This window comes from Echinococcus granulosus, assembly GCF_000524195.1.
Source record: "Echinococcus granulosus chromosome Unknown EG_S00171, whole genome shotgun sequence".
Taxonomy (NCBI): domain Eukaryota; kingdom Metazoa; phylum Platyhelminthes; class Cestoda; order Cyclophyllidea; family Taeniidae; genus Echinococcus; species Echinococcus granulosus.
The window spans coordinates 111,315-131,187 of NW_020170551.1; the positions used below are offsets into that span (position 1 = coordinate 111,315).

A 19,873-nucleotide genomic window follows, 5' to 3' on the forward strand; every position below is an offset into this window, starting at 1 on the left:
AACGCACACCAGTGAGCACCATCAGCCAATCAACGTGTAGAAGTGTGTGTGGTTTCTACTCTGTGCCATCACTAAAATTGAGCAGGTATTAGCACACACCATGCTTCCCGAGCTAGCTGAGTTTGCATTCAGATTCAAGTGTTTTAATAGATGTATTTTTTGTTAGTTGTGACTCCCATTCAAATGGTAAAAAAACATCATCTACCCAAAAACAAATTAACGACTCTAGCGATTATCGGAACGAAACTGAGACGAAACTGGCGCGGGTCACATTGGTAGTCTTTCTCTGAACACCGGTTTGCCCTACACATCTTTGTCCCCACAACCAATCACTCGGGACAGTCCTTGATTTTACGGGACAAACACAAATTGTAAAGAAAGCCTCTTCAGCTTCTCGAACATGTATCAGAAGTAGGACTTTAGGGTGGCTTTATCATGTGAAGACAACATTTGCAAGGTTTGTCTATCTCCAAGAGAACAGTGATTACCATAAAATATGAAACCAGGAACGTGATTTACGTAGACACGCACCACTGAAAGTAAAGCGTGAATGAGTGCGTCAGTGAGGGAGTGAGGAATTGAATGAATGAATGAATGAATGTTATTGTTGCTAGCAAAGGACACAACGAAACAGCCTTGCTAGTAAGGAATTCCCCGTTTGTGCGTCAATGCTTAATGGGAAACGCATGCACGGGGATGTAGGGGTTGAATGAATGCCTGCTTCTTTACTTTGCTGATGCCAAAGAGCGAAATAACGCCTCAACTGCATTGAGTGGTGTGGCAATAAAATCGACCGAGGAATGAGTACCAGCAACTTTTTTTAGATGTAGAAAATAAAGTAGAATTTTGTGGAAAGGGGTTTTGGTAAATAAGAAAATGGTACTATGCAATTTATCTTCAAAGACTTAACAATTCAACAACAACGGTGTAACCAGCACGTAGCAGTGTCGTGAAGATACAAGATAGGAATGGTGACAGAGAAATGCCTAAGATGTGTTGTGACAAAATTCGGTGCCAAGATGTGTGTGTTTGATTGATGGGTGCTCAAGTTAACCGAGGCATTGACAACAGTAGCTTTAGCTGCATCACATTAACAGTCACCGCTAAAACTGGCAACACAGCAGCTACAAAGTGGTGCCTCAGTGCAATCTACTTACTTTGGCTTGAACTGATTCGTTTTGATGATTAGCAACTTCTCCCTTCTGTTCCCACCTGCTTGCAGATTTGTGCAAATTGTCTCTCTACGCTTCTCTTCTTAGATGAGCTTAGATCGCTTGTGTTGCAAATGCCACGATGTGATGCGAAGTGACATGATACAAAAGACCAACAACTGGGAGTGCTTTTACCTACTGAGTAATAACGCGGTTACCCTAGCTGTTGCAAGACATGAGATTGGCGGAATAAAATCATCAAATTTTCTAGAATTTTGGCCTACTTGTTCTGTGGAGTGATCTATTTAGAAACATGTTCTTAAATGAATTCCTCCAAATCCCTTTCTATTAAGCAAACTTACGAATATCTGTTGCTTTCTAAACACGCATTTATGGCAAATGGACGGTGCTTTGATGACCTCGGCTTGCCTCAAAAATTGCACTTTTTGTAACACCTAAAACGATCCCTGAAAAGCCATTTTGACAAAGTTTTCATCTCTTTTTTAAAAAATAGAGAAAATATTGGTTATTAATGCCAAACTGTTTTAAAATGCACTATAAAAAACTCAATTCGCTGTGCATGACCCATAAAAATAGGCACAATTATTGAATCATCTTAGCTTAGGTGGGTTAACACCTGACTTATAGAAATTTAAGGAACTATTAATTTTAAACACCTGTGCTTGTCTCTTAATTAAAGTTGCCCAAATCTGACGGCTTAAATGAGCCTGAATTGAAAGCACTTGTTGCTATTCCAGAGTCGTTCCAACTTCCGCCGTTTGTTTTACTTGTTACTGAAATTACGTAAGTAAGCGTTTTGCCTTAGCTTGCACACTTTTGGATTTTGGCGTGTGAGAAGTAGGCAGAACATAACTGAAGGCATTTTTTTACTTACTAATGTTTTTGATTGTCCTTTTTAAACCATACCCATGCTTAAGGGGGCTGATTTTTTACTAAAATTAACTGAGTAATATGTTTTGTGGCGGAATAATTGCCTATCGGATGGTAGATGACTTGAGGATGCCATTAGTTAGAACGGATTAATTGAGATTTGGCAGATCGAGCCCGCCTCAGCCAAGCAAATGTTTGTGTTGGCCTTTTTAACTATTTGCAATTTGCGCTGACAAGAATGTGCTTCAAGACTGGTGGAACAGACGACGAACTAACCTCGGTTACTAACTGGATGGGATTTGGGACATGAGATCTTATTAGAGGCCATTATAAGAGCATTACCGGGTTTAAAAGATTTGAAATCGTCCTTAAAAAAATTTTCTAGAAGGAGCGATGTAAAATGAGTGATGTAAGTGCATGATTTGAGGATTTGATGCCTTTCCAAGTTGTATGAAATAAAGGAAAACTCAAGTAGGCGGTTAAGTAACACTGAAATACCTACAGAGTGGTAAAGAGATGAGATGCAGGATGTGGTGTTTTTTGTTCGATAAAGCGATTGGTATAAAAGGTGCGCTCAACGTAGAACATTGTCCTTTCTCATAAAAAAAAAACATTACAACCAATTTCAAATGATGGATAGACCCAGTAAAACCGACGAAATTCAATGATGCAAAATCATTCCGTGATCTTTCTTTGTGCTTGGGGAGTGGTTTTAGAGCCTCCGACTACACTGTATGGACTGCGGAAGATCCTAAATGGAGGTCGAGGGTTGTGTTGCAGAAATGTCGACTTGAGTGGCATACACTGCTATTGCAGACTTGTCAGTCTTCCACGAGACATGTGTCAAAGCCTCACGCCACCCATGCTGTCAGACTGTCAGCGCTTCTGGCATATTTCGGTTTTAAAAAGTGAGCACCTAGAAAAATGGCAAAGAATCATGATTATGAACTGTTAGGCGTGTCATTTTGGCACTTAACTCCATAACGCAAAGAGAACAATAAGCCTCCTGCAGGTACTGAAAAGAAAAGGCTACTGAGTGGAAAATACATGGCATTCAAGTCCCACCTAATAATAGCACAGTAACCAGACGACAAAAATGTGCAAGGTGTTGTCAAGTGCCTGTAATTATGTGAATGTATTCTACCGGTACAATAATTCACCTCATAGTGTACTCTCTAATGTTTACCTAGTACTTTAGACGCTCATCAAACGCAACGGAAAAATGATGTTTTCTAACTTGTCTACCCCTTCAAACAAGTTTAATCCAGTTTGAATGCTTTAAAAGCATAGTGAACAATTCAATGTGCAGCATTTATTGAGGAAGAGAGGGAGTATCCAGTGGCAGCAAGTACCACTCAGGAAGGCATTAAATAATTTGAGTTAGTTGACATCTATGACATCATGGAAGGGAACATTGAGTAGACGAGTCCCACCTGTAGGACATCTCTTGATGGATGGCATACATTAAGCCTGAAATTTTAACAATTTCTTTGCCCTTTTTCACCTCTGGGACAAGAATGTGTCGTGCTTCCTGATTGACTTGAGATGAGAAATGCCATTCCTACTTTACTCTAGCTTAAATTAAGGAAACGAGCTTATTAATGGCTATCCCCAAACCATTCCATGTACTACCCTGTTGTACACTCTACACAGAAGGGCCAACCACTCTTCCATCCCCAAAACACCATGTCGGCTCCCTTTACGTGTGTGTGCCTGTGTGTGTGTGTGGGGTGGTCCGCACATCCACTAGACACCAGACCTGTATGCTCAGTAATTATGTCGCAAAGTTGGCCAACCAGACCACGAATGGCCTTCCTACCTCATGCACTTGCCAAATAGACTTGTGAGAAGATATGCACACTTAAGTTAAGATGGTCGAAAGATAGATACCGCTTCATTCTCATCCTCAACATTCCTCTGGCATTTCTAAGAGTGATTGTCATCACATTTTTTGTAAGAGTCAAAGGGGTAGTAGAACAGGTTTCCTGCTTCTTGAGGCAATGTGTTTAAAAAAAGCGAATTTCGTAGCAAGCTTATATCTTCTTGGGATAGATTATGTATGGATTTCGAGTGAAGATTGCTTCATTCTATAAGGGGTTTTACAAAGCTGCTCCTTTTGTTACATGAAGAATACAGTTTAATGGTATCAACTGGTGAGATCTCACTCTTCCGTCGAATTGTTTGTTTAAGCCGAAATTTATCAACTTGACTGCATAAAGTGAACATTTAGCCCTTCCTTGATCTCTGGGATAAGACTACTCTTTCAGAATATAAGTAGTATGAAGTAGGATATAGGACCGGTCTTTTGTTCTAATTGCATAAATTAGCATTCGCGAATATCGACGTGAAGTTTCATTTTAAAAAAATTAATTTTCACTTTCCCATTTTGGTGTTAACTGTGACTTTCTGTAAACAGTAACACGCTACTTATGATTTCAGTAGTGCGTTTCTTCATCAGTAAGAACAAGGGCACTCGTTTTATTTGGCTGCGAAATTTTTGAGCACTGAGTTTTAGCTTTTAAATCTTCGCCTCAGGATTCAAAAATCGCTGGTATAATTGCCATAGGAAAATGGCAGTTGGTCCCAACACTGTATTTTTGAAAGAGAGAAGACACTGAAAATGAGGGAAATAAGGGTAAACGATTTCCAGAAATAAAAACATTTTCCTGCAGAGAACTGTGTATGTTTGATTAGAAAAGTCACCATCGACAGTGCAGTCATCGGTAATTCACGATCTTGTAAGTTTGATAGCAGATGGCACAGCATAGAAGTTGTTGTCTCCAACTTCTTGCGCAATCGGGGAACCGCCTTCTGTAAGAGGTCATAGAAAAACTTTAAATCGGCTTAAATATCCACACTTTCGTACCTTGAATTCAGGGTTCGGTTCTAGACATTTTATGCCTTGTGAAAAATATGATGCTCCAAGGAAAATTTTCATCCAAGCAAAGTGACGGCTTACTGCGCAACACTGAAGTGAAAGCTATGGAATGCAAATGTAGGAAAGATTGAAGGAAGAATGAGCTACGCATGTGGAATATCTGGCAACAATCTACGTTTTGCAGATCTGAGCACGACACAAGTAAATGTCTGGGCAAAGACGTTTGAATCCGGATTAATCCCCTCAACATTGTCAGTTAAATTGTAATTTAATCGCCCCCTTGACGCCTGTCTAGTCCTAAAGAATTATTTTCAACTCGATTCGCCACAACGGAATCTTTGGGAGGCACCAATATTGTTAAAAATTCAGGAGCCTTCTCCCTGGGATAGAAAATGTTCCAACAACGCGGAGAATGGATCACTCGTATGCCAAGGCGGCAGGCGCAAAACAAAGTGGTAGCATTTCGTTACTGTGCTACCCATTTTACTCTCCCGCTTACATCCAGGCTATTTCCAGTTTCCAGCGTCCTAGATGCTTTTGGAGTTACTAAATCGTTAGCCCTAATCTACGTAACCCATTCACTGGCCCGTGTCCAAAGCCTAAACCTCAACATCCGATAAACAAAAGGACAGCTTACGCACCATTTCTGGACAGCATAACCCCCTTTACCCACCAGCATCTACGAGCTTCCCTACCGTTCAGGCTGTGGGGATGGTGTTGGGTGAAGATGCTTTGACCCAGTAGTAAAAACACGGATAATGGAGAGAGAGGGAGAACCTGTACTAACACGACTTAAAATATGGTGTCTACTCCCGCCCCGTCATCTCTCGCTGTATGACTCAGGCCCATTGAGTAGTAGCATTATGTGTAGTCATGGTTTGGGCAGAGAGGGGCGCGGAATGCCTGTCGTCGGTTTTCGGAAGAGCGGACTGGATATCAAAGTCAGCGGTTGTAACTACGCCTGGGTACGTAATTTTTGGCACTGTCATCAAACTGCTTGTGTGGACGGAGCTCGTAAGTTAGCGTGCGCCTATGTGGTTGTGGTAGGGTAACCGCTTGCCTAGCGCTAGATCGATTTATTGATCAAAGGATTGCATAGCGGGTGGGGATGAGTCAGACCGGCTTGCGTGTGCGCAGCCATCCTTTTGCATGCGTGCGTGCATGCATGTGCGGGTACGGATGGGTGCGTACGTGCGTTCGTGTTTCCGGTTGTTCAAACAGCGCCCAATCGAAGGGGAACCTGGGTTCCTGTAAAAACTGGTCTATTTTAGTAGACCCTCTTCCTAACCGGTAGTACATAAACCGGGATACAAGAATGCCTGTTAATTTTACCCAAATAATGCTGTAAATCAGGTCCTGGCGGCAAATGACTGTAGAAATTATCATCCGGATACCATTCTCTCATTTCGTCTTTCTCTCCCAAAGAATGGTAACTGGTGGTAAACCCACATTTTACTCTTATTCTCATAACTTTCTGTGAGATTCCTCGTAAAGGATTAAATCTCCATCCAAAATTTTAAGCTTATTTTAAGTGAAAAAGTTGTGAGAATCGGCCTTGTGTTTCCACAACAGAAAAAAGGAATGCATTGCTTCTTCAGGGTTTTCTAAACATTTTCGATAAATTAATACTCATCAGAAGACGATTTCAGTGGAATTTAAGCGCTCTTCGTCCTTCCACTTTGAAGGAGGGCCAGATGTGCACGTTTTGATGTCTACCAGACCCGGACTGGCACACACCAACAACTTCTTTGGAACTGTTCGAGCGTTAACTCCCATCAACGATTAACTGACATCGAAGCGTTGAATACCCGCATGAGGATACTGCTTACTTCGGTTGTCTTCTTGTCAATACGGAGCCTTAGCTCCTCGAAGGCTTCAACCACCACCCTTCTGGATTCATTGTCAAGCTCTATTCAGTCGTATGGAATTTATAGAGCCTTTAGGTACGGCTAAGGCACGTCATCATGAGGCCATAATTTAAGTGAGTTTTAAACTTTGTCCGGCTCAGCTTGAGTCAGTTTCTTTTCCGCATGTTCGACCTGCAGGAGCAGTATTGAAGATTATAACCCACCTAATTCACGTTAAATCAACCGCACAATAATTTGCGACCTTTCCGCCTTTTCAGCTAAACATGACAGGTTTAAGTTGCTCCATCTGTACAAAATTCCCAAATTGACCATAGAAACACGTTCCGTGGTTTAAATTCGTTCTACAAGCTTTGACGTTGGCATAACCTATCAACTTAGCCAACGTTTTGTCTATGGCACGCATTATTTGGATCGCAGATCATGCAGCGCTCCGTGTCCTCACTGAAGGCGTAACAAACCAAGGTAGCAAACGAAGAACCTGTCGGTCTGGAAGGCCATTGGCACAAGTTGAAGGTCATGCACGCAGGGCGGAAGCCGAACTTGCGGAGAACAAAGTGCCCGCGCAGCTTAGCATACACTTAAACAGAGAACCAAATCGCTATGGTTACCAGTCAGCCAAATTAAAACCGCTTTTTGAAATGTTTTTTTTTCAGATTTCTAACCAATTTTTCAAATAGATTTGTAAAATGTTTTGGCCACACCGGAGTCTAATCCACGTATAATCTCGAGACATTAACTTGCACCTGAAATATTCTCCTTCAAAGTGGCTTTCGGCGTTTGATCAGGGCAATTTGCTGGAAGGTCACCTTCATCTCAAGTGACACGTCTTCAACTAGGATTTGCCTTAGAGGAAATCAAACTACACCAACTCACAGGGGGTAGTTCTACTTGAAGTTACACTGTTAAAACACTAAAAATTGACATTCTTCGCAGACACAGAACATCATGCATCCATTTTAGTGTTCTAAATACAACTAATCTGTCCGCAAGGCAATTTTGAGATGCTTCAAAACTGGTAGCAGATGCGCTAACCACCAGGCCTCACAACAGTGGTCGAAGTGCCGTGTGCCTTTCACCTCCGAATGACTTCTGTGTTATTTTTAATCGCTATAATTTTCTCTTTGGCTTATGCACTTTGAAATGACCGGCCCCCTCACCCTCCTCCACCGTTAAGGTCACCTTGAGGTGAAGAGAAAGAGGGATAAACAAATGAGGATAAATATAGGCGCTGACGTAAGTACACGGAGATGTTTGTGGATTGGAGAATTTTTTTGCAACTTTCTGTTCTCCTTCTAATTTCATGTTTTGACGAGAACTGTTGAATTTGCGTGAACTTCAGTGACCTCTGTATCATGCTTTTTTGTGCATCCACGTAAGCTTCCATTTGTGTGTTTCTATGGCTGTGTATGCAGGTCTGAGCAGAAATGCTGAAATTGTGAAGACAACATGGAACTATACATATTGAATTATTTCAGCTGTAGAGATTAGCTAAATACTTGTGTTGATTAGGTGCATGATTGAACTCCGAATAACGTCCGCTACTTGCGTCACATATGCGTGACGTATACCGACAAACAACTTAACGTTTCTTAGCATCCAGACACTACACTCGTCGATCCATTATCTCCACAATGAAAAGAAAACTTGTGGTTGTCAACGCTACGGTGCTTCAATAGAGTGCCAGCGTTGCAGTAAAGAAAAATAAAGTGGAATACACCACACAGGAATGTCGGAGAAGGTGCTAACCTTCAAAATCAGCTTCACCTAAATTTCACACCATATTTTCCAACTTAAAACATTGGCGCGCCTCATTATCAGCCTAGCTGGCATAGTAGAACTTTCTTATGACACTATAGTAACAAAAGAACAGAAATTGTCCCTCCGACAGAGTACGCTGTCAGGGGAGCTCACCAATAACCAAGTTAGGTGTTTGGAGAGCTTAATTGCAACTTCCCCACATTGCACTCAAAAAACTAAAGAGAAATGACAAAATGGCACTTCCGGGAGCCTAACATCATAATTTTCCCCCGAATAGCCGTTTCCGTAAGGAAGGACACAAAACGCCCCGATAGAGGTCAGACAGGAGCCGGATGTTTGCATTTATGACCCGCCGCGTGGTAGACAGTCACGTCCTGGGCAGACGCACGCCATTGTCACCCTGTGGGCGCAATTTATCATCTCAAAGCGTAGCTTACAAACTCACGATGTCGCCACCTCCGCACGCTACCCGACCGCTGGGCTTGCGCGGTGAACGCTGCCCTATCGATCGACAACGCGACAGAGAGCGGACGCGAGGACGCAACCACGTACGTCCGCCCGTGCGCGCAAGCTTATCGATTTTCCTATTCTCTCAGGGAGTGCTCCGTGAGTAACGCCACAGTCACCTAGTCGCGCCCCATCCCCGCCTGTCAACTATGTGGGACAGATAAAAAGGGAGTAAAACAGACACCCAACCTCCACAGGTAAACACCATTACAAACTGGCTGTTCGGCGCCCGATTAGTAAAATTAGGCCGTCACCATTTTCAAAAGCTTTAACATGAAATCTTACAGAATTTCTACACGCTTCTTGGCCACAAAATCTGAAGCAAAGCGACCAGACCTGTCTACGCACATACACCGTAGCGAAGGCACGCCCCACAGGCTACGATACGCGGAAGACATTTTCAGTCAGTTCCAAGATCACGATTTCGATAAACACCAAGACCTCCAGATCGCAAATTCGTCGGTAAGGCAAGGAAAGTTAGCGTCTCGCGACCATCCAGTCATTTCTAAAACCAGAATAACTATTAACACGGGAATCGTAGCATGCTAAGAGCATAAATGCATGAAAGGCATAAAAATATAGAACAAAGCAAAACAGAGACGAAGTTCGTAGACAAGGAATCAGCTGTAATCGCGATCTCAGAAGGCGGTAGTTTAACTAAAGAATTAACGCTCTCAGAACGCGAGAAAAGCCGCTTCACTCGTCCTGTCAAGTGACAACACACATGCCACACTACCCACCCACAAACACACCGGCATAAATGAGTAATAACACTACTCTACGCACGCTTTTGTCGCATTCCCATGTGCGTAGTGTGTGTGTGCCTGCACTAATGCATGACCAATCAAGGGGCCGCGTGTGCTGTAGAGTGTGTACATATACTACTGACCTGTCTGTGCACTATACTATGCACCGTGACGATTGGTGCATGCGGTGATGTTCCCGTGCGGCATGCTACCAGTAGTGAATATAAATCAATTGATTGAGCTGCTCCACCTTTTCTACTGTGTGTATCGTGTATCGTCCGCATTGTAGGTGGTGGGGCGCCGCATTTTCTTCTCCAGTTGTCCTCTTTGGATAATATTCACTTGGACGCGTGGGTTTGGATTGCGGTCATATGTATTCCTCATTGTGTCCGCTCGATTCTGAGTCGCCTTCTAGCTACACCGGTCCAGCAATGTTTTGAATGCTAGGTATTCAGTATTTAAGTGTTGCAGGCAGTGGAGCTACGCCTTTCAGGTTGTAACTGGTCCATTTAAAGATGATCAGTCTGAATTGCTTCAACAAAGATATTGGGTAGGCGCGGAGTCGGGGTATCCTGAAGTGCCTCCGACGAATTGGTGCATGCAGATTCGTACAGTATTATGAGGGTTGTGCTAGCAGCTCATTTTGGCTGTTGAGGCTGTTTCTGTGTTCTAATCCCCGTCGTGAGGTAGCGGAAACGGTAAGAACCGCTATTTCGTGCCGCTTTGTATCGTTCGTGCGTTCTGGCTCGGTGACACTGCAGGTTGTTGCGGTGTATCATGTGGGTACCTAGAGATCAGATGAGGCGTGTGGTCAAGGTGGTTGCTTGGGCTATTCTTTCATTTTCATCCCTCACCTTTACTTGGTTATTCGCTTGCTCCTGAATCGCCGCAGGGTGTGATTCTCGGTGTCGTTGTATGATGTTGTGAGTAACCGATTGGAGGTTGTCCGATGCAGAATTAGCATGCTGGTCATGATCTAGGAATTGGCCCTATCACCTGTCCTGTACGAGAGTAACCATATTGTCACTACGGTAGACTCCTGCCTTGTGTGGAATTTCCTCCCTCTACGAAGTGGATGCGTTCTTCGTTGGACATAAAGGGTGTTGCGCATCTCCACGGCGTCTTCACTATCTCCAGTGAGGTTAAATTTGGAAGGTTGGAGGTGGTTATTATTACTGGACTAGAGAGGAAGGAAACATCAGCGCCAATTCATGCGGAGCCGGGTTGGAGGCGAAGGCTCGTAATGGACCGAAGCTGTTTACACCAGCATTAGATACAAATAAAAAAGTGTAATTCTTCTCAATAACTCCTAACTCGCTAAGCGATTTTTGTGCCCTGGGAAATGGAGAAGTTGCCATGAGGTCGGCTGGACAGGTCACACCATGCTTTGGAGTCACAGGAGAGAGAAATGTTGATAAAACATGACCGAAATGGGTCCATCTACCGACCTCATGAAGGTGCTACCACCAAGTTGGCGTCAGCAGTGTTCTTCCGCTTTACAAACTCACTTCAGATTGTTTATCCACCGACGGGGAGGGGAGGGGAGGAGGGTGAGGAACAACCTCTCACCATAGATAAACACGACCTCCAAAAACCCAAATTTGTGTGTGAGTGTGTATCTTCACGTGGCGGCCTAATCGTGCGACAGCGGTATTAATCATACCCCTTTCGGAAACAACATGCTTGCAGGCCCGGATGCGTGTATCTTCAGGCAAGGGGGTTATATAGGTGGCGTAGACAGATTTCGGCAGCGTGGCTCAGTCTTCAAATTAATAGCAGGAAGGGTTCATTTGGCAACTCTATGTGAGTAAGCCGAGGTGGGGCGGCGGACGCCTTCACAATGAGGGTCTGGGTGTCTATTTAAGGGTGTGTGCAATCTTACTGAATGAATCTGTCTTGCTGATGAGCCTCTTTCAATGTGAACCATTGAATTCTCCTGTGATTTGACAACCACGTTGGTGGCAAGGAGACCATATCTTTCCAAATGCGCTACTAGACTTCCATTTCTTCGACATAGAGGCTAAAGTCACTACTAGAATTCGTTTGCCTCATTCGCTTCCCTTGAATGGTAGAATATGAGAACGATAAAAAAATTTTACTGATGTTTCAAGAGTGGTGTGTGTTAATAAGAATCATGAAGCTACTACTGGGGATTCATATGCCTTCCTCTGGTTCCTGGGGTACCTCGGTGGCTGTATAGTGGATCAGTTTGTTAATAATGCAGAAAGACATCTGATGTGGATTACTGAGTATGTAAAGATGCATAAGGAAATATATCAAAGCACCCTACATCAAATCACAAATTCTGTTACGCCGGTATTGAATTCGTCAAAGCCCTCCCTGAATGAGTAGAATCTGACGACGTGACATCTCCCCCCACATTCGACATACCTCTTTGAAGCCAAGCTTATAATTATTAACAAAGTGAATTAGAGGGACTGAAGTCAGAATGAAAATCCAAGGTTCTACTTGGTGTTGTTTGTATAAACAAATAAGCAAATGTTTTCACGGAACTCCATCAGCATCGGTCTATCAAAATCCTTTATTCTCTTCATTCTTGCTTGCTGTAGCGTCTTTTTGTAACGTCGAATGACCTGACGTGATCAAGCTGGTCCGCTTTACGAGACGCGCTAAACTTGGTTGCAAGGCGGCAGAGGCTTCTAGCACAAAAGGTTTCATAATACTCGGAGGAGATGTAGCTCATGGTGGTATAAATGAAACGCTATTTGATCCTGATGGTGATCCACTCCCAAGGGGAGATATCAGCTTTAAAGGAACTCTTTGATCTTGATCACGAGGATTTGCGTGGCGTTATTGACATTATCACGTCATGATCTTTTGGTCATGTATAACGTAACATCACCGAGGTCGGGCAAATACCTTCCACTGTTTGAAGGACTACTTAGCTGTTCCTGTCTTCTCTCAAAAAAGAAGTTTGTTTACTGAATGATTTGTGATGAAAAGTGACCTTCGTGGTCCAACATCAGGTGAACATCTTTCTCCAAGTGATTACTACCTTCTTTTGGTATATTTATTAGCCAAGCACGCCTTTCTGCTTTGGGGGACCATCGTGATATCCCCCTTCCCATCACGTGGTTGATATCAAAAACCTTCAATGTTGCTGCGGTGTTTGATGCTGAAGGGTGGTCGGTTGGAGTGACGAGACCAATTTTCGAGACTAGACGCAACGAATGGCGCTTACTTATATTTGTCCAGCATACTTGATTTGCTGAAACCTCTTTTGCGTCGCTCTTTTCAATAAGCCACCCCGGCCCGCAGTGGCATGAAGGTAGCTACGTTAATACATTATCGTCGCGTCGGTAGATAAAAGGCCTGTCCGGTGGGGGGGGGGGGAGAAAAGGAAGGGGGAGGGGGGTAGGGGTGGTGTATTTAACCCTCTAGGAAGAATCGTTTACAGACCTCTCCCCCCACCCCACCCCCTCAGAGTTGTGCTCGTTCAAGGTTAAATGATACCATATGAACCAATTTCCGATCTTCTTCATTACTTCGCAACTTTTTAATTAAATAATTAAACGCTTATCGATTTTTCGGCGATCAGCTGGCGCGGCAAATGAATTTGGTGCGTGAAAGTCTATAGGTGGTGCGTTGTGACAAAAAAAACGCGATGAGAGGACAAGGTTATTATAAAGGGATAGGAAGCAAAAAGGTACGCTGATGCCCCTGCTCTACCCTTGTCCCAATGACGACTGGTTTGATTGGTCTAACATCGGGACACGCTTTGTTTACGGTGTTCCAGTGAGTAAATGACTTACTAAGGGTCATGATGAATATAGACTGGTGGGTAAGACGTCATTTATCGAATGTGGTGTTTGTGCTGGATGATGGTAACAGGGCTTTGGTAACCACCACCTTGGTTATGAGAAGGTCATTGTTGTCAATTGACGACTATCAACGTTTCATGACTGAAGACTTCCGGTCAGTTCTAGAGAGGTTAAAATCCTTTCGATTTTTGCAATTTCAAGATCTTTTTCCATTCAATAGTGATTCTGTGCATGAAATTTCATTGTGGCACCAATGCAGCCGCACAAATACTTTGAGGTACTATCGAAACATCGTTCTGGCTAGTTATTCCACCACCACTGTTTAGACAACTCCATTCTGGCAGTAAACTTGACACACGGAAAGCACCATGGATTAATAAAAAATTAAAGGAAGCAATGAATGCACGCGGTTTGGCATATGCCGGAAGAATCTGTTCAGAAATAGATTCCTCAAGCCATCGCGATCACTCAGGGGATTCCTTAGGAGGCCACCTCTTGATTGCCCACTCACAGCGGGAACTGGACGACTGGCTTAAAAAATTTTTTGGTGGGAGTGTGCGCGCTTCGTATCGGGGTTGTGCTGTACTTACTCAACGTCTAGACAGAGATGAGACCGTCTTATACAGGGTGGCGGTGGAGTAGGGTGGGGTGACTTTGGATGAAGAAAGGGGAGGCTAGATGATAATGTGCAATTGAAAAGTGCCATTTGGACAGCTGTCTGGCCAGACCTACTCCGTGCGGAGGATGGAAAGTCCTGTTTTGATGAGTTTATGTGGTTGACCTTTGTTGTTGAGGTACTGGAGCCGATTAATTGAACTTTGAGACTTTGTAAGATGTAGTGATATTTTGGAAAAAAGGCGGGACACCGAGTCATATTTAAAAGGCGAAAATGTGGCATTAGCATAGAAAAACGTTTACTTCTATTGTGCAGGAGGGTGGGAGGGATGGAGGGAGGGCGATAAAAAGCTTTGAGCATTGACATTGTGCTGTCTACCCAATCTCAGTGGCTAAGACTTCCCGATTATCAACGCCAAAAACTAGAATGATCTACGAGAAGGCACGCAAATGAACTAAAATGCATTAGTTTTTCCTTATCTAAGGCTTAGAATTGTTTACTTAGGATGTTCTTTTACCACGTATTGGAATTTGGCTTAAAATACTGTGAAATCAAACAAAGGCTTAGATTTGTCAATTTTACCTCCATAATCTAGTCCTAAAAGCAGATAAAAATGTCCAGGAGAATGGACATCCTTATGCTTTTACACATTCTAACTCATCAGAATGCAGAGCGTCGAGGTAATGCCAAACACATGATGGAACCGACGTTTTTAACCCCTCAGGAGGAAAAAATTCCCATCTCTTTTAAACCTTAACAACTCCAAAACATACTTTATAAAATGTCATCCTCTCTATACTTATCCCATTCCAGGAGTCGGAAAGCAGAAATTGACGCGGGAAACGCCAAATCTGTTACCTTCTTACGTGATGTTCGGGTCGGTACTGACAATTAATAAGTTAGATGTTCGAATAACGGCATGAAATTTTTGGCTACCATGACAGCCGAAAGTTCGTATGCTATAGGTGGATAAAAGGATACTTTCAACTGAATAATGGGTAAGGGTGAAATTGACGAATTCGAGACATTATAGGAACATAGAATACCAGAATATTACAAATTCGGCCCATAATACGAGCACAAAAATAATGGAGCCACTAAATTCATAGTCATAATTGTGAGTTAAGACTGTTCCTCAGAAAGGGTTCTTTGATAAACATATATTTGCTCCTGTAGTAAATATTGAAGTGCATCTAATTTCATATTCATGAAGTGGCCAAAAATAATTGCTTTTGGGTACACAATAAACAGCAGTATATTGGTACACTATGCAGTAACAAAAATTTGTCCCTTTTGATATGGTCCAATAAATTCAGATTAATATTAGCATCTTTGCGATATTTTACTAAGCATTTTGATAAATTCAAGAGTTAGGCCTATCAACAGTAAAAAAGTATTTTTTTTTGCAGCTACGACTAGTGGGTTTGTCCGACATTTATTAATTGCAATTTAGTACATATTGTTTGAAGTCTTCATTATTACGAATGTCTCCAATTCGCCAACTTTCATTGGCTGGAGACGCCCTTTCTCGGTCAATGCGCTAGAGCGGCTAGTCAAATTCCATTGATGCTTTAAAGCGTTATTCCGTTAGTTGTCGTTGGTTACAAATGCCTAACAGGTGATTCACATGCTCCTTCACGAAGATTTTTGCTCAGATTTGTTCAAATTGCTGTCGAAGGCAATGTTGGTAGTGGTAAAACGACATTTCTTCGCTATTTTGAGAGCCTTTCTCCAAACGTAGAAGTTTTTCCTGAGCCTATTGATCAGTGGAATAATGTTAAAGGCTTCCGCCTATTTGTAACTACCTTTTCTCTTATAACAGAATGAAAAAAGGATAATTTTTATAGTAATCCGACCAGGTGGAATACTCCCTATCGTGCGCAACTTATGGTGACGTTGGCAAATCAACATTCGGCGCCAAGGGTACCTAGCCTAATTTAACATTTCGCAAAATTATTTTACAATGACAACTTTTTATATCTTTAGACCTCAAAAATTCGGCTCGTTGAGCGTTCTATTTACAGTAATCGCTATGTTTTCACAGAGGTTAATCGACGAAAGTTAGTATAATTTGGTTCCTTTGCCTGTTCAACTAATTGATTGCTTAGCTTATTTGGTGTTGAATTTCTTTAGTGGTGTTCTCACGGATGGTGACTGCGAAATTCTTAACGAATATTACGAATGGAGTTGTCAGTTGCCAATTTTCAAGTTGGATCTAATTGGTAAATTATTTTCTTAAAAGCAGAAATGTCTGTCCATGAATTAATGCTATTTTGCCAATACCACTACAGCTTGTTGCTGATGATGTTCTATTGATAAGACGACAAGATCTAGAAGCAGTGAACTCTATTTTAGTTTATCTTCGCTCCACACCCGAGGTCTGTGTGAAACGAATTCGAAGGCGTCAACGAACAGGAGAGGATACCATGTCGATTGTAAGATTTCTCTACGAATTTGCAGCTGCTCCATTATTACGTCATTGTTGGGTTGAGCAGTCTCTTAGTCTTACTTTTAGGAATTCCTGAGAGAGGTACACAGACTTCATGAGGAATGGTTACTAGGAAAATACTCCGAGTATTGCCCTGCTCCTGTTGTGGTGAGTATCTTCAATATTTTTAATCAAATTACTACAATTTGCCACAACTACAAACATGTGTGCTGGCAGGGTCTCTCACAGGAAAGAGTTGAGCCCCAGCATCCAATTTTTTCTCCTTAGGTTGTCACTAACACTATTTAGTTACATTTGCATGATCGAGGCGTTCGTTTAGAAGTAAAAAATGCACTTATCCTTATTCGAGGAATAGCTTATTTCATTCTTTCTGTTTCAAACTCAGGCAATCCCTTGGTTAATGATTTGAGGAAATACAGTTATCGTAAACTAGTAGAAGCCACATGTCACACATCTGTGACATTGGATGGAAGCAGGAAAATCTGAGTACCACACACATGTGACACTGGTAGTAAACAAGCAGAGCAGTCTTATCCTTTCGTCAACCTATAAATGCTAGTAACTTTCAACTAAGATGTAATCTTCACACTTTCCTATTCTAGATTTTCGATACTTCAGGATCTCTGGACAATGTTACTTCAACCTATTTCAAACGAAAAGACGAAATTCTTTGCACAGTTCTAGTTTAGGACGATTGTCTTTACCAGCTTGGATAGACACGCAATTCATGAATGATTGTAGGAACATTTCCCCAAAGATTAGGGTTTTATTCATTTTAAGGGAATAACCATGTCTTATGCTTCGTTGAACTCCGTCCTGGTATGTAAGATAATATTGATGACGCTTTGTTATTCTTCTTGACTCTGTAAGCAAAAATCGCTTTAAACAATGGGCTTATTTATCGGTACTGGTTTCTCTTTTTAACTAGACCATTCAGTATGGTTAACTACGCCTCAACATGCATCGGAAATAAGGATTGCCATGAGGTATTGATGGGTGGAGTAAGAAAGGTTGCACAGCTTGCGGGGTGGAAGGCGTTCCGCAGGGCGTTGGGTGGTTCACCAAAACGAAGGACTTGCAATTGTTTATAGCACTCCTGTTAGCTATAGGTAATCACGCAGGCATAAATGGTGTTTCGAGGATAAACAGTGCAAATTACGTGGCAATTAGACAGAGTCTAGCAGTGACGTTTATGCACTGTCACGTCAAGGTGTGAAGACGATCGATATCGATTTGTTGTGTACCTTGTCAAAGGCCTAATCAGTCGAGAGGTGGGCATTGGTGTTATGTGACACGAAAAAGGGTATAAAAGGAAAAATACTGGGTCTCATGTATGACAATCATCGTCGATCCCATTTTGGTAATAAGAGGAGGCTAAAAAGAACAAGATAAATAAAAACAGAAATAGGAGCGTCTATTATTCTGAAAAGCGAACAAAGTAGATGTGTTAAAAATCCGGAAGACAAAAGAAAAAATGGATAATTAGAATAAAAATAACATGAACAAAGGTTAAAGATAAGCGGAAGGAAATGTCAAAGATGGATGAAGCAAAAAAGGAGGCATGAAGAAAGGAGCAAACGAAAGACATCCGTCCAAACAAGCAGGCACCAATGCATCAATTCAACAACCATTGTGCAAAAATAACCCAAATACTGTGCAAGCAGAAGGTATTTGATTATCCATCCATCCAACCAACCATTCATTTATCTATCCAGCCATTCAAATACTAATATGAATGTTAAACAATTAAAACATACCTACAAAGAAAATGTCTCGTATTCGCAAACAAATATAAAAAAGGTAAGAAAAAGAAGAAATGAAAAGGGACAGATATAAAAATATCAGCAAATAAAAAAACTACAGAGACGGAAAAAAAAGATAGAGATAGCATGATATTCAAAACAAAAACAAGAAAAAGAGAAAGCAAAAGCTCACAAAAACTTAGATATTAAAATATTACAAAAAGCAATATAATAAATAATTTCAAATAACTGCCATGGAATGACAGAGAACGAAAAGTAGCGAAAGATTTGGATTTTGGCGTGTGAGAAGTAGGCAGAACATAACTGAAGGCATTTTTTTACTTACTAATGTTTTTGATTGTCCTTTTTAAACCATACCCATGCTTAAGGGGGCTGATTTTTTACTAAAATTAACTGAGTAATATGTTTTGTGGCGGAATAATTGCCTATCGGATGGTAGATGACTTGAGGATGCCATTAGTTAGAACGGATTAATTGAGATTTGGCAGATCGAGCCCGCCTCAGCCAAGCAAATGTTTGTGTTGGCCTTTTTAACTATTTGCAATTTGCGCTGACAAGAATGTGCTTCAAGACTGGTGGAACAGACGACGAACTAACCTCGGTTACTAACTGGATGGGATTTGGGACATGAGATCTTATTAGAGGCCATTATAAGAGCATTACCGGGTTTAAAAGATTTGAAATCGTCCTTAAAAAAATTTTCTAGAAGGAGCGATGTAAAATGAGTGATGTAAGTGCATGATTTGAGGATTTGATGCCTTTCCAAGTTGTATGAAATAAAGGAAAACTCAAGTAGGCGGTTAAGTAACACTGAAATACCTACAGAGTGGTAAAGAGATGAGATGCAGGATGTGGTGTTTTTTGTTCGATAAAGCGATTGGTATAAAAGGTGCGCTCAACGTAGAACATTGTCCTTTCTCATAAAAAAAAAACATTACAACCAATTTCAAATGATGGATAGACCCAGTAAAACCGACGAAATTCAATGATGCAAAATCATTCCGTGATCTTTCTTTGTGCTTGGGGAGTGGTTTTAGAGCCTCCGACTACACTGTATGGACTGCGGAAGATCCTAAATGGAGGTCGAGGGTTGTGTTGCAGAAATGTCGACTTGAGTGGCATACACTGCTATTGCAGACTTGTCAGTCTTCCACGAGACATGTGTCAAAGCCTCACGCCACCCATGCTGTCAGACTGTCAGCGCTTCTGGCATATTTCGGTTTTAAAAAGTGAGCACCTAGAAAAATGGCAAAGAATCATGATTATGAACTGTTAGGCGTGTCATTTTGGCACTTAACTCCATAACGCAAAGAGAACAATAAGCCTCCTGCAGGTACTGAAAAGAAAAGGCTACTGAGTGGAAAATACATGGCATTCAAGTCCCACCTAATAATAGCACAGTAACCAGACGACAAAAATGTGCAAGGTGTTGTCAAGTGCCTGTAATTATGTGAATGTATTCTA

General features: G+C 41.9%; 3 protein-coding genes across 3 annotated transcripts; 2 read left to right on the forward strand and 1 right to left on the reverse strand. All coding sequences in view use genetic code 11, as the record gives it.

The window, feature by feature from the left end:
* Positions 1–112: 112 nt before the first annotated feature.
* Positions 113–12,888, reverse strand: EGR_09858 (hypothetical protein; the record flags this gene model as incomplete). Its single annotated transcript, XM_024499107.1, has 7 exons — positions 113–201; positions 489–610; positions 730–895; positions 2,385–2,540; positions 6,253–6,422; positions 7,946–8,215; positions 12,743–12,888. The coding sequence occupies 7 exons, from the start codon at positions 12,886–12,888 to the stop codon at positions 113–115; spliced, it is 1,119 nt and encodes a 372-aa protein (XP_024346489.1).
* A 586-nt stretch (positions 12,889–13,474) lies between these two features.
* Positions 13,475–14,223, forward strand: EGR_09859 (hypothetical protein; the record flags this gene model as incomplete). The annotated part of the gene is made up of 2 exons (XM_024499108.1): positions 13,475–13,555; positions 14,095–14,223. The coding sequence occupies 2 exons, from the start codon at positions 13,475–13,477 to the stop codon at positions 14,221–14,223; spliced, it is 210 nt and encodes a 69-aa protein (XP_024346490.1).
* A 479-nt stretch (positions 14,224–14,702) lies between these two features.
* On the forward strand, positions 14,703–17,132 carry EGR_09860 (thymidine kinase; the record flags this gene model as incomplete). The annotated part of the gene is made up of 5 exons (XM_024499109.1): positions 14,703–14,742; positions 14,793–14,877; positions 15,775–15,973; positions 16,020–16,043; positions 16,935–17,132. The coding sequence occupies 5 exons, from the start codon at positions 14,703–14,705 to the stop codon at positions 17,130–17,132; spliced, it is 546 nt and encodes a 181-aa protein (XP_024346491.1).
* Positions 17,133–19,873: the final 2,741 nt, after the last annotated feature.